This window comes from Rhipicephalus microplus, chromosome 6, assembly GCF_043290135.1.
Source record: "Rhipicephalus microplus isolate Deutch F79 chromosome 6, USDA_Rmic, whole genome shotgun sequence".
Taxonomy (NCBI): Eukaryota; Metazoa; Arthropoda; class Arachnida; order Ixodida; family Ixodidae; genus Rhipicephalus; species Rhipicephalus microplus.
The window spans coordinates 112397742-112414453 of NC_134705.1; the positions used below are offsets into that span (position 1 = coordinate 112397742).

The following is a 16712-nucleotide window of genomic DNA, read 5'->3' on the forward strand; positions in this document are numbered from 1 at the left end:
GCATGGTCAGGTGCCATTCTGCCAACAACACTTAGCGCTTCACCTGTCAAACAAAGGCTCAGTGAAAGGGCCCACTTGTCTTGCGGCCAATCCTGGCTCCTGGCGACGCGTTCAAAGCGCTGGATGTACGCGTCCAGCTCGTCGCGAACTTCGTTGAAGGGCGGTATGAGTTTGTGCGGACTTTCGTAGCTTTGAGGAGAACCCATGTGCGGACCCTCTACTGATTGACCTGTAGTCACGCTACTCGTTGTCGCATCTAACTCTCGGAGCTTCAACCTTAGTTCGAGAACCTCCTTTTCTGCTTGTAGCCTCGCCAGTGCCTCGGCATCAGCTTCTTTTGCCGCATTGCGTTCGGCTAAACGTACTTCCCGCGCTTCTCGTTCACGTACGCGCTCCTCATCGATCCACTGCTTTAGCCCTGGACCGCTCAACCCCAGTTCCTTTCCAATTGCTGTGAGCTTGTCCGTCTCCATCGTCAACCGTCAGACCCGCATAAGCGACGCGCTGCTCTTTTATAGGATAAGAGCGGTCCTGTCGCGCGGACGCCAGATGTGATGTTTGGTGGTGAGGTTCGTCGCGCCGCAGAGCGTGTGACGCGTTGCGGATGGAGGAGACGGTATCTGACGTTAACAAACCACACTACAATTGTATTTGACAGCATACACACACGAAATACATAAAGCGGCAGCGTACACTACTAGTCAATTGTCTCACGTGGCGGTGCTTGGGGACCAGGAGGCTGTGGGCTGGTTGAGTCCCTGTGATGACGTAATCGTCGTCGGGTAGATGTCCGGTGTGGCAACGACGTAGCAGCAGCAGGGGTTAAGGGCCGAGTGAACGAACCGTCGCTCGGTAGCCGGTAGCCAGACAGGGCTCGTCCGCGCCAGGCCAGGACCTTGCGACGCTCTTCTCGACGGCGGTGGACAATCTGGAACCTCGCGCGTAGGTGCGGGTTCTCCGAGAGCAGCAGGCCGCGTCCCAGGTCTTGCCAGGCGAGGACCGTGAGGCGCTCGCTGTCCCGAAGACAGGCGCCCTGTGTATGCGAACCTCGCGCGTAGATGCGGGTTCTCCAACAACCTGCCGCCCGTTCTGCCGGCGTTCCAAAAAAAAAAACTGTCTCGCCTGTGCGCGCCCTTCTTAATCTTCTCTGCAGCCCGAGCTCCTTCGTTTTTCTCGCCTTCCAGCGATCGGCCACTCCGTCGTCTGCTCTCGCTTTCCCTGCTTCGTCACACATTTGAATATCTTAACACAGGCTGAATATCTGAGCATTGGCAATTATGTTGTGAAACGTTGAATTTCTTGAAAAAAAAAATGAAGAGAAATATTTGACGATATGCTATCTGGTGGAGTAGTTAGTTAGGCTGAACATATCAGCATAGCCTTTTCGGTAAAAGCACTTAATTCATTTGATATCTGTCATTTAATGCTGTGTGTGTGTCGTGATTTTAGTTTGCTCGATGACATTTTGGTGCTGTCGAAGCAGTTCATCACAAAAATCCTGAGCACATCACTATGGTGCCATCTTTCGACATGTATCACAGATGGCAGTTCAAATAAAAGTAACAATGTTGCATACTTATTCCAAACTAATTGCACAATGTATGTTTTGCAATTGTGCTTTGAAATGTTTTCTCATCTATGTCATAGTCTTTCTGTGCATTACAGATTGTGTTATGTTGTCAGTTAGAGTTACAAGCCTTTCTGTTCATGCGAAAAACCATGATTGGCTTTGTAGTATGCCTTATACATATCATTTACTGTTTTCACCTTTATCGCCTTTTTTTGTTGGTACCGACAGTATGTGTGGATAAATGAACGAAGCAACACCTATGATTGTTGACTTAGTTTTGCGTTCTCAGCAAACACACCTTTGGTTATTTCTCTTGTACACCTTGTTACAGTTAAGATAGTAACTGCGTTATTTCACTGCTCTCATAAAGTGCTTCTTCCTGCTTCCACTGTGTGCAGGTTCTGGTGGGAAAGCACTTTGTGAGTAGAGCCCTGTGCCTGATTCTGCTTCCCATGTGTCTGTACATGCTGTACTTCTATGTGCACCTGCATGTGCTGTACAAGAGGTAAGTGCGACTGTGCAAATTACATGTAGTACAGGTTAGTACAAGAAAGAAGCTACAAACACGGGGCGCCCCAGCTATCTTCAGCCAAAGTTTCAAAATAATTTAACGCATTTTATGATGGCTTGACCGAATGCATGTTGTTTACTACTGCGTGAAGTAAGTCACAAAATTTATATGTTCTAATTAATTTCGCAAGCTTAATTAACACACTCTAAATAACCAGCTCTTAAAGCAACAAAGCAGGGCAGAAATTTTCAATTAATATGTTACAGAGTGGTCTGAAAAATATTTTCTGATTATACAGTTTCTAGCTTTCTAGGTGTATATGTATATATATATATATATATTGCTTAACGGTGGCAGAGTATTTGCCAGTACTAATTAGTACAATTTGGTGTGATGGAATACTGTAGCTCCTTGTAATTCACTGAAGAGTACTAGTGGCTGAGGGATCGGCTTCCCCTAGTTATCATGGTGGTCAGAATGCTGGTTACAGAACGTCGCTCTACTTCTCTAAGTACAGTAATTACAGCAATTACTCCAAGTACAGTAATTTAAATAACTTATTTATGCCTACTTTTTTTACTAAAGCTGTTCCTAACACCCTATGAGTAAGGATATTACATAAAGTGGGTGGGCTAAGTAAATGGGGATAACTCAAGCCTCGATATAACGAGCATCAATGTAATGAAATATTGCTTATAATGAAGTCGATGAAAAATAGTCTTGCAATAGGTGCAATGTTAGGAATATACCTTTATGACGAATTTTCAGACGTAACCAACTTATTTCCATGTAAGTTGCAACCCTGTTGTAATTAGCTGTGAGTGTAACCCCAGAAGAAACGAGGTGCCATAAAATGTAAAAAATTCTCTTTCAAGAATTTTTTATCTCCTTAAGCTTTTCTCTAGAACTTGCACAACGAAGAAATGTTTAGCACGTAAAAGCATAGCAGAAGCTTGCTGTACACTCTATTAACTTTGGAACCTTGACGGTGCAGTGGCAGCGGAGACGGTTTCTTCAGTTCCGAGTTCCAGTCTAGGCTAAAAGGAAACTCTCTGTACAAAGCTAGCATGCCTAGAGGTGAGTGGTCCCATTCAGCTGGTCATCATTTAGATGGGGAAGGAAGGCTTATGAACAGTGAATTCATGTCTTACTTCAACAGTATTGTCGAAAACGGAAGAACGATGTAAAAATCCATTTAGAACTGCTTTGCTCCCTGTGGAAGCGTGCCTGTGCAAAGTTCACCAGAAAATTCGGCCTACTTGCTCAGTTTGAGAACCGAAAAAAAAAAAAATAATTGTTTAGAAAGCCTCGCCAAGAAATTGTTTTTTGGGGTGTAATGTTCTATTTAAAACAGCACTATGGCTTCGATTCATCTTTGATCATTTTGCTGCGTGTTCAGCAGATCTGAAAGTGCTTTGTTGACGTTATTTCTTTCATGTTCAACATGTTTAGCTTAACGGCTTTCGGTTAAGGTATGTCGGGTTCTAGAACTGAAATTGTTCGCAAGCTTTTGTAGAATATCGTGAACAAATTATCAGTGTTCGCATGCTTTTTAACATTTTTCATGATTTTATCACCTTCTTTGAGCTGGCAGCATAGTTTCATTCAATCGTTAGTAGACTAGTTCAGGTTGTCTGTGAAAAGCAAGCAGTTTATTAAAAAAATTTTGATTACACATTTCTGCGATTTGCAGTGGTGCTACCTCACAGAATTTTTAGCCACTGCAGTTTTCGGGCATGTCATTTTTTTGTAACGTCACCTGTGCAACTGATCTGATTGGCTACTCAATGTTTGTACTAGGGAATAGAGTGCAAATGGGCATTCTATTTCATTTTAATTATTTTTGTATTGTACATTGCCTGTTTGACTACAAGAAGAAAAAAAGGTACGATCGAGTCTTCCGTCATTATTCTGGTGGTCCAGGTTCAATGGCGTCCTCTTCACACGCTCTCCGTAGCTTAGTACAATGGACATCTCCGACTGCAGTAACACTAATAAAGACAAGCGAGCAAAGAAATGAAAAATGTGATGAAAAGAAAAAATAAACAGTAAGAATAGATGAATTCAAAATCAAGCTATATTTTGTAAAAAACAACTGGGAGGGTAGGTGCTTAACAAAGAGTTTTTTTTTTTTGTTTGTTAGGCTTTACACGGCATGCTTTTATTCGCTGGCCATACACTACTATACATTCAAATACAGCACGACCGCCATTCATTTGAAAACATAAAAAAGTCCAACATTGTATTTGTTCAGTTGACACTCTAACCATACAGTTCTAGCAAACTATTCATGTATAAAATCATACATGCCACTCGCACATGCACCTCACTTTCAGAGGTGGCGTATGGTGCTCAGATCACACTGAAGAACCACCGCACGGGGGGCGCCTATCTCCACTCGCATTGGCACCTGTATCCAGAAGGGCTGGGAGCCAGGCAGCAGCAGGTGAGTTGCAGACGGGCACGAATGTGTAATTTAGATAACTTATTTATACCAATTTTTTTTTACTTAGGCTGTTCCTAAAGCCTTATGGATAAAGGATATTACACAGTGGGTGGGCCAAGTAAATGCGGATAACTCAAGCCTCAATATAACGAGCATGGATATAATGAAATATTAGTTAAAATGGAGTAAATGAACAATAGTCTTGCAGTAGGTGCAGTGTTAGGAATATACCTTTATAACGAATCTTCGGATGTAACAAGCTCATCTTTGTGTAAGTTGCAACCTTGTTATAATGAGGTCTGACTGTAACCCCAGAATAACACGGCAGATCTTAAGATTTCATTAAGTAAGGATTTAAAGAAGGAACAGGTCTGAGAGGCAAGTTGCTTGTTTAATGTGAAATATAATTTAGAATAGTGGCCTGAAGGTAGCAGTAGTGAAGATTCACAGTGGAGACAAGCAAGAAATGTTGGTTACATATGAATAACTTGAATAATAAAGCATAGAACAAAATGTTGGTAACACATAGACTAAGCCACAGCTGGCAAAGCCAAGGCTGCTGTCTCAAACAAAGAAACAAAAGAAAAAAAGCATGGCCAAGCAAATCAAGCGATGGAGGCCTCTAATGTTGAATTTACATCAGTTTTTATGGTTATGCGTGGTGGTTGTTCATTGCATTTTCTGATGATGCATGGTTTCAATTACTGTGGCTGTTTTTTCTTGTTGGCTTCACACTGTGATAAATACTTATCTTGAAAAACAGACACAGCACTAAAAGATGAAAAATATGATCACTCGTCTTTTCATGTGAGTCGATTTTTACCTGTGTCACAGTTTTTCAAGTATCAGTTAGTTTCTATAAAGATAGGCCCATGTGAATACTGGTATAAATATTACCAACAAATTCGCTTCAAACATGAATATGAATTTTATTTAATCTTAAGGTATACAGAGAGGACAGACGTTTCCCTCCACATGCAACATTCTTGCATAGGCGGTTTCACTGTAGCAAAGCCACAGTTCACACCTTAATCTAAATCTTAATCTCGATACCAGACAGGCAGGGAAGTATGCATAGTCAGCAGCCTCATTTGCCTCGTTAGGTGACGACCTACTCTCACAAGGACGACAACAACAACTGGATCATCAAGAAGTATGACCAGGAACCCAATCCTAAGAACAAAACGGTTGAGCTGGTTCGCAACGGCGACCTGATACGTCTTGAACATGTGGTGTAAGTATAAGTATTGCCATTTTTACTTCTTTTTTTTATTGAGATGCCTTTTTGATCATTTATTTTAATTTTATACTTAAGAGCCATTATTGAAAAGTTGTACAAATCACAAGAATGCTTTCGTGATATTGAATCATTGCTTTGAGCATGGTTTATTTACTGTAGATTCTCATTAACCATTAACTCATGTGTTAAGAGCGCACTGTTACGAAAGCCGGCGACGCCAACACGGTCTCGAAGGCTCCACTGCTTCGGACTCCTCCGGGAAGGTCACCAGTCATTTGGTAGCGTAGCTTTCTCAGCTCGCGACTACTTCTGCGCAGAGCTGATAGACGGGCGGACGAGACGACGCTGAGTTAAACAAGGTTTATGTACAGCATATATACAGAGGCGTTACAAATTCGGCTTTGGCGCCGACAACTTAGAGACTCGGACAGCCGAGCTCTCTCCTCTTACACATAGGTCTGCTGCTCGCGACGCACCGCAGGGCTTTTTTTATATGCACCGGGTGGATTCTTTGAGTAACCAAATGTCCAACCAGAAGCGCCGCTGGTCATGAGGTCAGAATCCTCCAATGGGGTCGCCGCTGGGCCGCGTCATTCTCATCGAATCTGGAGCCGCTGCACTGCACGTGGCTGCACCCAAGGACGAGTGACGTCGCCACGCGTTTCGTCAGACTCGCCAGACAGGAAGGCGCCGATTGCTTCGACGGGCTCGCTGGCTGAGGTGACTCACAGTGCGTGCGCGGCAGAAAGGCACCGCCGCGTGATGACGCCGTTGAGTTGTTCGCGTCAGGCGGGCTCGCAGGCTGGCCTTGACACAGATTGCCTTTTTCAGAGGCATGGACGTTCGCTGTGGACTCGCAAGCATAACAGCACCCCCGCCGCCAGACAATGCGCCGGAAAAACGAGCTGCTTCCACGTGGCTCAGATGTCAGGTACGCTCGTTCGCCAGGTTCCTCCAAGTTCGCCTCCAGGACTATGGGGAGAATGCAGCTCCAGACTCTGTTCCGGGAACACATCCCATTTTTGAGGACAGATCCCAGCTCCACTGGCTTGTCGCCACAACTTGTCGACCAGCTTCGTTCGTCTCTTCTGACGATATTTGGTTTCAGCACTTGTCAATGGTTCTGCAACTTGTCAAGAACGGTTCGACAACAGACAACACACGACACAAGCAAGTGCCCTTGGTCACCCGACAGAATACCAGACAAAGTATAGTACATCATATACCTAGCTACGTGTCTATCGGAATTTCGTTCTCTCTACACCAAGAGGCACATGTGGGACACAAGACTCTTAAAATGAGAACTCAATTTTTTTACACGTACAACAACGTAACGAAATAAAATAGAACATAAAGTTGGCTCTCTGAGCTCATTCTGGACGAGAGCACTCAGCTAAGGCCGTGATGAGGACAAAATTTCGCCCCGAATCGCCAGCGAGAAACCGAAAGGTGGAGAAGGTGCTAACTAAACGCACGGCTCAATGCGTCTGCATTAGCGTTTAGCTTTCCTTTTTTGTAGCGAACGTCAAAGTTGTGCTGTTGGAGTATCATGCTCCACCTCAGTAACCGGCCACTTTTAGGCGACATGTTATTTAACCAGGTTAGAGGACAGTGGTCCGTTTTAACCACAAACCTCGAACCGGAGACATAACAAGCTAGCTTTTGAACGGCCCACACGAGGCAAGCGCATTCCTTTTCAGAGGTACTGTGTGCCTCTTCCCTGCCGCTGAGTTTTCGACCTAAATACAAAACTGGCCTTTCGTTACCAGCACTGTCTTTCTGGCACATACAGCTCCCATGCCGCGATCACTCGCATCGCATTGAATCACAAATCTCTTAGAAAAATTGGGTGCCATGAGAACGGGCTTTTCGCTTAGGACCTGTTTTAGCTGGCAAAACGCATTCTCCTTTTCTGAGTCCCATACCACTTTAACCGGTTCGGATTTTCGAAGTGCGTCAGTTAGAGGGCTGGCAATGCTAGAGTAATTTTGCACGTAATGCTGATAGTATCCAGCCAGGCCCAAGAATGCCCTTATCTCAGATTTTGTGGTTGGTCGTGGATAGTTCACGACGGCGGCTACCTTAATTTCTGAAGGTCTACGCCGGCCACGCCCCACAACGTGCCCCAGGTAAGACACCTCGCCGCACCCTAGGTGACATTTAGTAGGTTTCATGGTAAGACCAGCTTCTTTCAACCTGTTCAGCATGACGCGTAAATGCTCGACATGTTCTTCCCAGCTGTTTGAGAAGATGGCGACATCGTCAAGATACGGCAGAGCGAACTGAGAGAGGCCTTTAAGAACGCGGTTCATTAAGCCTGAAAAACAAAAGGGCGCATTTTTCAATCCAAAGCTCAGCTTAAGTGGACGATACGTTCTAAATGGAGAAACAAATGCGGCATAGCGGCTAGCACGTTGCATAAGGGGGGCTTGCCGATACCCTCGTACGAGGTCTAACGTGGAAATATAGCTGGACTGTGACACAGTTTCCACCCTCTCCTCTAGGTTTGGTATCGGGTAAGTTTGGTCTCGAGTTATGGCGTTAAGACGCCGATAATCGATGCATGGCTTCGGATCTTTTCCTGGCACTTGAACCAATATTAGAGGGGATGTATAGCCATTCTCGCCCGGCACTATAACTCCCAACTTCAGCGTTTTATCGATCTCTTTCATGATCTGCTTTTGCACAGGGGAACAACGATGCGGCTTGCTATGGATTGGCTCCTCACAAGTTAGCTTGATATCGCGTTCGATCACCGCCGTGTTTCCGGGACGGTCAGAAAACATGTCTTGAAACTCGGAAACAATCCTTCTCAGGTCCTCCTTCTGGACTTCACTTAACCTAGGCTCTAGATTCAACTGCTCCGAGATTACCTCCGATCCCCTTTCGATTACATCACTAGAACTCCAAATTTCTGCTCCCTCTTCCTCTGAAGCATTTAAAAGTAAATTTACAACCGCTTGGCGTTGAACGTATGGTTTCATCAAGTTACAGTGGTAAATTTTGTTTGGCCGCCTTCCTAATTTTACTTCATAATTGGTATCAGAAAGCTTCGATATTACTTTGGCGGGCCCTTCCCAATGAACCTCAAGCTTGTTCTTTTTGGACGGCCGCAGCAGCATTGCTTGACAACCAACTTCAAATGTGCAACTTCAAATGTGCGCTTCTTCGCTGATTTGTCGTACTGCTCCTTCGACAACACTTGTGCAGCCTTCATGTGGCTTTCCACAAGATCTTTCGTTTTTCCAAGACTCTGAAGGAGGTCTAGAACAAACGCAACTACATTAGGGTCCTCATCGAATCCCTCCCAGGAGTCGCGTAGCATTCACAATGGTGTTCTCAAACTTCTGCCATACACAAGCTCTGGAGGGCTAAAACCAGTGCTCTCATGAGCAGCTGATCTCAAAGCGAACATAGCGGGAGGAATACACGCTTCCCAGTCGCATTTGTGCTCGTAGCAGAGAGCTCTCAGTATCCGTTTCAGAACAGAATGTATATGCTCAACCGGATTAGATTGCGGGTGATGAATCAAGCTGTGCACTACTTTTATTCCACATTTATCCATAAAGGTAGAGGTAAGGCAGCTGGTGAAGACACTACCATTGTCACATTGGATTTCAGAAGGAAATCCGACGCGTGCAAATATAGATAGCAGTGTATCCACGACATGAGAATTGAGCTCCTTAAGTGGTATCGCTTCCGGAAATTTTTCGGCTACACAGAGAGCCGTCAGGATGTACCGACAACCTTGCCTTGACTCTGGCAATGGCCCGATGATATCAATTACTAGGCGCCGAAAAGGTTCTGTGATAATTGGCACAACCTTCATGGGTGCCTTCCACTTGTTCGTGGATTTCCCCGCTCTCTGACAAGTGTCGCATGAGCGTACAAAGTCTTCGATATCCTTCCAGCATTTCGGCCAATAAAACTCAAGGGAAACTCTAGCCTTAGTCTTTTTTATGCCGAGATGCCCTGCCCGTGCGTTTTCATGCGCCAGTTCCAATAGTTGGCGACGATACTTTTGTGGCACCAAGAGCTGCTCATACTTGCGACCTTGCGCATTTGTGTAGCTATGATACAGGAGCCCTGCTTTCTTAAAAAAAGAAACATTCTTTTGTTTTTTCCGAAGTTTTCGCTTTCCTTTAGCACTTTAATCGAAAGGTCCTCATGCTGCTCTCGAATGAGCGTTTCTGGATAAACCCTTTACAGCTTACTCCAACTTTCCGCTACAGGCGAGAATGTTGCACCCCTTTCGCTCTGACTCAATGGCGCCATGTCGTCTCCCCCTGCTATGGAAACCACACCGGTCGCTTCGGCGACGGGCCGCTCGAGTGACTGCTCACATGACTCACACGGAGAATTTCCTCTCTGAGGTTTTGTCGACTCGCCGCCAAGGTCACTTGATGGTTTACCGCATTGAACAAGATCAAGCTCCTGCAAAAGCTTCCGCGCTTGTGATCGTGTGAGGGCCATGTACGCTAAGTAGGGGAAGAACGATTTACCCTGCTCTTTGAGAAGCTGCTCCGAGTTGTTAGAGAAAAGATAAGGAAAACGATCTGGAAGCGCGGCAGACACAACCACTTCGGTGCAAAGCTTACCGAACGGGCCTTCAATGACAACCGTAGTGATTTGTAAGCAAGCTCTCTGCTCCTCAATAAAAGTTTATCCAATAAAAAAAATAAAAGTTTATCCAATCCAATCTCTGCTCCTCAGCGACTTGCCTGATCCACAGGCGTTCTCCTTTAAAGTCATCTGGAGACATGAATGAAGAATGGACAACGTCTGTGGTTGCCGCTGAGTCACGAAGTGCTCGACACGTTTTCCCATTCACACTAATTTCTTGGATATACGGCTCTAACAACCGCATGTTCTTTTCCGATTCTCGGATTGTTGCAAAAGCAAACTTTTGCTTACAGTTTAGCGCGATGTGCCCTTCCTTTTTGCAGCTGTAGCAGATTAGCGGCTTCCGTGATCCAAACGCCCGTATGGTATCATGCGTTGTTTAAGAACCTCACTCAATTGGTCCGCTTCTGTTTGCCTTTCTCCTATAGTGACTTTCGTAAGAGACGGGTCCTTCTTGAAATTACGCTGCGGAGCGGGTTTCTATTGATCGGGTTTTTTTGAAAAGCCCTCTTTCTTTTCATCCTTTTCAACGTGCACTGCCCTGCTATGCAACTTTCGGCAAGGATAATACTCCTCAGCTAACTCTGCTGCCTTGTTTAGCTGTACTTCACCAAGTTTGTCCTGCAGCCAAAGCTTGACATCCTCCTCGATGCAGCGGTAGAATTGCTCCAATGCAATGCATTCTACTACTTTATCGTGGTCGTCATAAACACCTTCGTCCTTGAGCCATTCAATTAAATCGGCTTTAAGACGAAACGCGAAGTCAACGTGTGACTCATTCCCCTTTTTAGCATACCGGAACCTTTGCCTGAAAGCCTCGGGTGACAACTTATAACGTCTCAAGAGCACTTTCTTAACCTCGTCATAGCTCTCAAACGCTTCCCTCGACAAGCACGTTATCGCGTCGGACACTTCGCCGGGAAGAACAGGTTCTGCGCCCAAAGAGACCACTCCAAAGCATTTCACTCACAGACGTGTTCAAACTTGACGAGATACTTCGCCATGTCCTCGCCTACTATGAACGGTGGCAGTTGGTTGCGAATTCTCGGACCGCTGACCTGAACTGTCGCAGAAGCTACGCTATAGGCGCCTGCGAACACTGTAAGATTGCCAATTCTATTCGTTTCAACTCGAGGCGTTCCTGTCTCTCGGCCTCCTCACGGCGTTCTCGCCTTTCAGCTTCTTCGCGTTCGCGAACTTCTACTTCTCGCCTTTCAGCCTCCTCGCGGCGTGCTTTGATATCCGCCCAGGCCTCATGGACTTCCTCAGTTGTCACTCCTGCATCCTTCATGATCTTAAGTATCGCTTGCTTTCGTTTCGCACAGCCTAAATTAAGGCCAAGTTCCTTACAAATTTCGATGAGTTACTTCACCTTAAGGTTCCCCGTCATTCACACTAGCCTCTTGCTGTTTGCCCCTGTTAAGAATTTACTTGCCGTACCCACTATAAGTCTACTAGCAAGACGCGAAAGCAATTTTTAACACTGCCATGTTTACACCCTCCGCATTCACTTTGGTTTCAAAGTGCTTCGACTTGGCTTGAAACGATCAAAGCTCACTCTAATGCTTCACACAGCCCTTCTCTAAACTACTATAACCTGTGCAAGAGTAGGGTGGTGAACTGAGGGGAAAACGTCAGGCACTCACCGTTTCGTTGTCGCTGACGCCGGCCTATCCCGCAGCTGCCAACCACTGTTACGAAAGCCGGCGACGCCAACACGGTCCCGAAGGCGCCACTGCTTCGGACTCCGCCGGGAATGTCACCAGCCGTTTGGTAGCGTAGGTTTCTCAGCTCGCGATTGCTTCTGCGCAGAGCTGATAGACGAGCGGACGAGACGACAGTGAGTTAAACAAGGTTTATGTACAGCATATATACAGAGGCGTTACAAATTCGGCACTGGCGCCACAACTTAGAGATTCAGACTCTCTCCTCTTACACATAGGTCTACTGCTCGCGCCGTGCCGCAGGGCTTTTTTTTATATGCACTGGGTAGATTCTTTGAGTAACCAAATGTCCAACCAGAAGCGCCGCTGGTCGTGAGGTCAGAATCCTCCAATGGTGTCGCCACGCATTGCGTCAGACTCGCCAGACAGGAAGGTGCTGATTGCTTCGAGGGGCTCGCTGTTGTTGTTGTTGTTCTCCTATTGTTAGTGGCGCATACCCACTGTGGGGGATTGGCCAAGAATCGAGTGGTTTTAAAATTTACTCGCTGGCTGAGGTGACTCACTGTGCGTGCCTGGCAGAAAGACACCGCCGCGTAATGACGCCGTTGAGTTGTTCGCGTCAGGCGGGCTCGCGGGCTGGCCTTGACACAGATTGCCTTTTTCAGAGGCATGGACGTTCGCTGTGGACTCGCAGGCATAACAGCACCGAAACTGCAAGTGTTAAGTGAAAGTGGGGACGCAAACAAAGACGACGAAGTGTGCGCACGAAAGGCGAGCATGAGGTGGGTGAGCCTTAGAACGTCGGTCTGGGAGAGCGTGCGTTGCCACGTTGAGGCCATCGAACTAGTCGGAACGAGACTGGCGTTTCCTGTGGTGAATGGTTGGCTTCCAGACCGGGCCTTGCGGCGCGTTTCTATGGTGAACATCTGAGCGGGCCAGGACGGGCTGCTGGTCATACACCACATGGTGTCCGAGATCAACCAGCTACAGAGTCGGTCCGCGATGCTGAGCCTGCTGGGGTCCGGCACAAGCGCATGCTGAGGGCGTGGCCTTGGCGCCACGTGTAGGTTCGCAATTCGGCACAATCGACTGCGGCGTGGTCTCGGCACTATGCGGAGTCGTCGTGCTTCAAAGTGTTGCCGAGCCGGACGAGTCAGCGCGCCTTGCTTCCCTGCTTTAAGTGTGCATCCACTACGCCGTCATCAGTGCCGAGAGTGTCTTCTACGAATGATAGTACCAAAAAAGTCAGGGCGCGTATATATACTCGTAGGCTACGGGACCATAAGGACTGTGGTTCAGAAAACGTAACTGTGTTGTACTGTTCGGCCATGTATTGAAAGTGTATGTGTTTGTGCTTGGATTGTGTGGTGCATAAATGTTTTCTTTTGTGTGAACTTGTCTGTGTCTGAGAGCCCACGAACCACTGCAACTGAATAAAAAAATGTGTTCTCCTTAACCCTTCCCAACTGCAGGAAAAATAGGTGTTTTTGTATGTTTCATTAGATGTTGCCTTGCTGAATCAACTACTTCATGTAATGTTTTATGTGATGCATGAAGAAAGAGCAGAATGAATTAACTTTTCGCATGTGCAAGTTGTATTAACAAGGTGTATGTTGTGCGAGAGATATAAATTGCCAGATTCAAGATTATGGGACGAAATTCAAGTGTTTGTAAAGACATGCTTCTATACTACTAAGAAAAAAATATAACAAATTATCAGATAGAAAGAAGTGTACTGCCATGTAACTGGCACCATCTCTGAAAATTCAAACTTCCTGATCGCGCAGGACTTCTTTGACAAAAATCCTACTATAGGCAGTACAGCTGGGCATGTCTTGCTGCAAAGCAGTTCTTCGTTGATGAAGGGACACAAAAGGCAAATATTAAGTTGATGTTGATTGTTGAAGGTTCATAAATCTCGCGGTGCTAGTTTGAAGGTCCATAAATCTCGCGGTGCTAGTTTTGTGCGCAGGAAGTGCTTATTTTGAAATAAAATCACATTTTAGTGGTCTGCATCTTGTTAACGCACTTCAAACCCCTCACCTGAAGGCAATCCGTTTTACGTCACTGTTTGCGTGCCCAATGTTGTCTGTCTGCTTTTGCTGCACGGCCACCGACACCAGTAGCAGCCGAGTGAAAGTAGCGGGAGACACAGCAGCGACAAGGACCACTGAACAATTTTCTGACATGGCCCCTAAAATGGCGGGTGCACGGCGTGTTTTGCTTGGTTCAATTCAGCCGCGCTAGATGACACCACCTATCCAGCCTAACCAGGCAAAAACGAAATTTTGAATCACTCGTGTCATTCCCATAGCAATGCTAGGTGGTTATTTTTTCTATAAACCGGACAGAAATGGACAAGCAGCATTTTATTATGTCTCTTGTTGTACAGAAGGTTCTTTTTTTTATTATAGCTGGTTTAATTCCTAGTAAATAATTGTAGCCGGACACTCTGATGTCATCAGGATTATTTCCAAACTATCCCAGTCGTGTGGCCCATCATGGTGTACATTTAGCTTAATTGCTAGGTAAGTACGGCACTGCTGTTGATAATATTGCAAAACATTGAGCTTTCACTCTAACATATTTGTTATTTGCCTTTAGTGTCCCTTTAAGTACAGAATCGCGTCGCAATTCTTGCTGAAGCTCTTGTTTTCTGCTTGGTTTTCTAATTGCACTTGCATTTTTTATAGTTCTTGGTAAGTTTCCATCCTAGAAGGCTGGTGCTGAAAGGCGAACAGAGACAGCCCGAAGTAAAAAGCAATACTTACCGAGGTCCTGGGCTCATTTGCATTGTCGTTTCCTTCAGAATTGAACTCTGACCTCAAAGCAGCATCCTCAGACTTGCTGCTGCATGTCAAATCGATAAAGTCGGCCTCTAACACTCTGGATTGCCAATATTTGCGATTTTAAGAAGCACTCTCGCACACCTCATCCAGTGGCTGCCATTTTCCCTTTTTACTTTAACAATTGCAAAACTTTGGAGCGCATTAAAAAATCAAGACCACGTGAGAAGAAACAAACTACGTACTACACAAGGAAGGAGTCTACAGTTCAACCTCTTTATCAGAGACATGCACAGGGGAGCACTTGTTGTCTTTTGTGAGAGTTGTCTCTTATAAAAAGGTACCATGCATGTGTTATGTTATCGACCCCTATTTCACTGTAGGCACACTGGTGTATTTTATACCCCACGTGTCTCGTATATGTGTGTCTCTCATGAAGGGGTTCAACTTTACAGTCTTTCTCCTTTGTGATCGATGGCGCAATGTATTCATGAATGGCGTGATTGGTCTCGGAAGCGGCAATTAAAACCATCAATAGCGTGCTATTGATGCCCTATGGGGGCAGTTCGGGAGGAGTTAACACAAGTTTTGTTTACCAAGAGATGAACAGGAATGCATGTTTAAAATATGAAACCATTTACGTTAGAAGCAGTTGTTTTTTTAAGCAGCAATATCTTTTAGGAGATTCCTATTTACAGAGAGTCTACTGTATGTGCACTGATTCATTGTATTGGGGGTTCTTGGGTGTATGGTACAAAGTTGAACGGAACACACGCACACCTTCATAATATTGAATAATTGCTATGAGCATGTACAATTTATTACGATGATTCATTGTGTCAGTGTTGCTTTGTCAAAGTTTGATGGTACCTTGTTTAGTTTTAGTGATTTTTTTTTGTGTAAAAGAACAATGTAGCATCCTGTGTTGCTTGATTCCCATGTATCGTTATGAAATAACACACTTACAATGGCACGATGGTTCACTATGGAAGGCATTCTGCAGCCTATCGTTAGGTTAGGGGTTTGACTTTTGGCCATGATGGCCATAGAGTATCTTAAAATTAACTAGAGGGGACTCTGATGCTTTAATCGTTTAGCCACCATGGGAATGATGGCGAGTACATGGATTTGCCTAGTCTTCGTGCTTGCGGCCTTCAAAAGCACTTGTGGCTTTTTTATTGCTGTGTTTCAGTTTTGTTTCAAATAACAGAAAAGACCATTTTGAACTTCGTGAGCTGATTTGAATTTGTGAGCCTAAAGGTTGAAGGTGGTGAAGTGCAACTGCTGAAGATTTGCCAATTATCGTCTCGTGACAAAGCGGCTCTAAGCCACGCAAAGCCAAATGGAGTTGGAAATAGGAAGATTAGACAAACTTGTGTACTAGCCATTATTCCTATGCTTGCTGAAATGCCACGCCTTGCATCTCCCATAGACTTCAGTGCTAGAGTTCCCTCTAGTGTATCTACAGGATACTCTATTATGGTGGCTACACTTGGTTGTTGCTGTTAAACTAAGTACTGTAATATGTATTTAGTACCAGCACTGGCTGATGTCGACTACTTATTGGCTATTGTTTGCCATGTTCCGTCGTAACGGCAATATCTTTATCACATATTGAGTTGCCTCCCAGATTATTTGATTTACCGACTAAGCTTTGTTATCTTTGTCACACGATTAAGTTGTCTATCACGTTATTCAACGTACTGAGTGGGTTTTGGAATTTTATATAATTTTCACACAGAATCGCTATAGTAATTATATTTACCCCCAGTTTATCTCTGCAGCAAAAGTGAGCTTTTGTCGGCTAAAACGGGAAAGATTGCAGTGACACATGCGCTGTGATGTTAGTGTTCTGAAGAAACCGTTTTATTA

General features: G+C 45.2%; 1 protein-coding gene across 1 annotated transcript in view; it reads left to right on the top strand.

Annotated features, from left to right (window-relative positions):
* tw (Protein O-mannosyl-transferase 2) overlaps positions 1–16712 on the top strand; it is a 43187-nt gene that overhangs the window by 11985 nt on the left and 14490 nt on the right. The window contains exons 8-11 of the mRNA XM_075866443.1: positions 1969–2075; positions 3076–3158; positions 4418–4527; positions 5631–5761. Of these exons, the coding sequence (XP_075722558.1) occupies positions 1969–2075; positions 3076–3158; positions 4418–4527; positions 5631–5761 (431 nt within the window). The remainder of the gene's footprint in view (positions 1–1968; positions 2076–3075; positions 3159–4417; positions 4528–5630; positions 5762–16712) is intronic.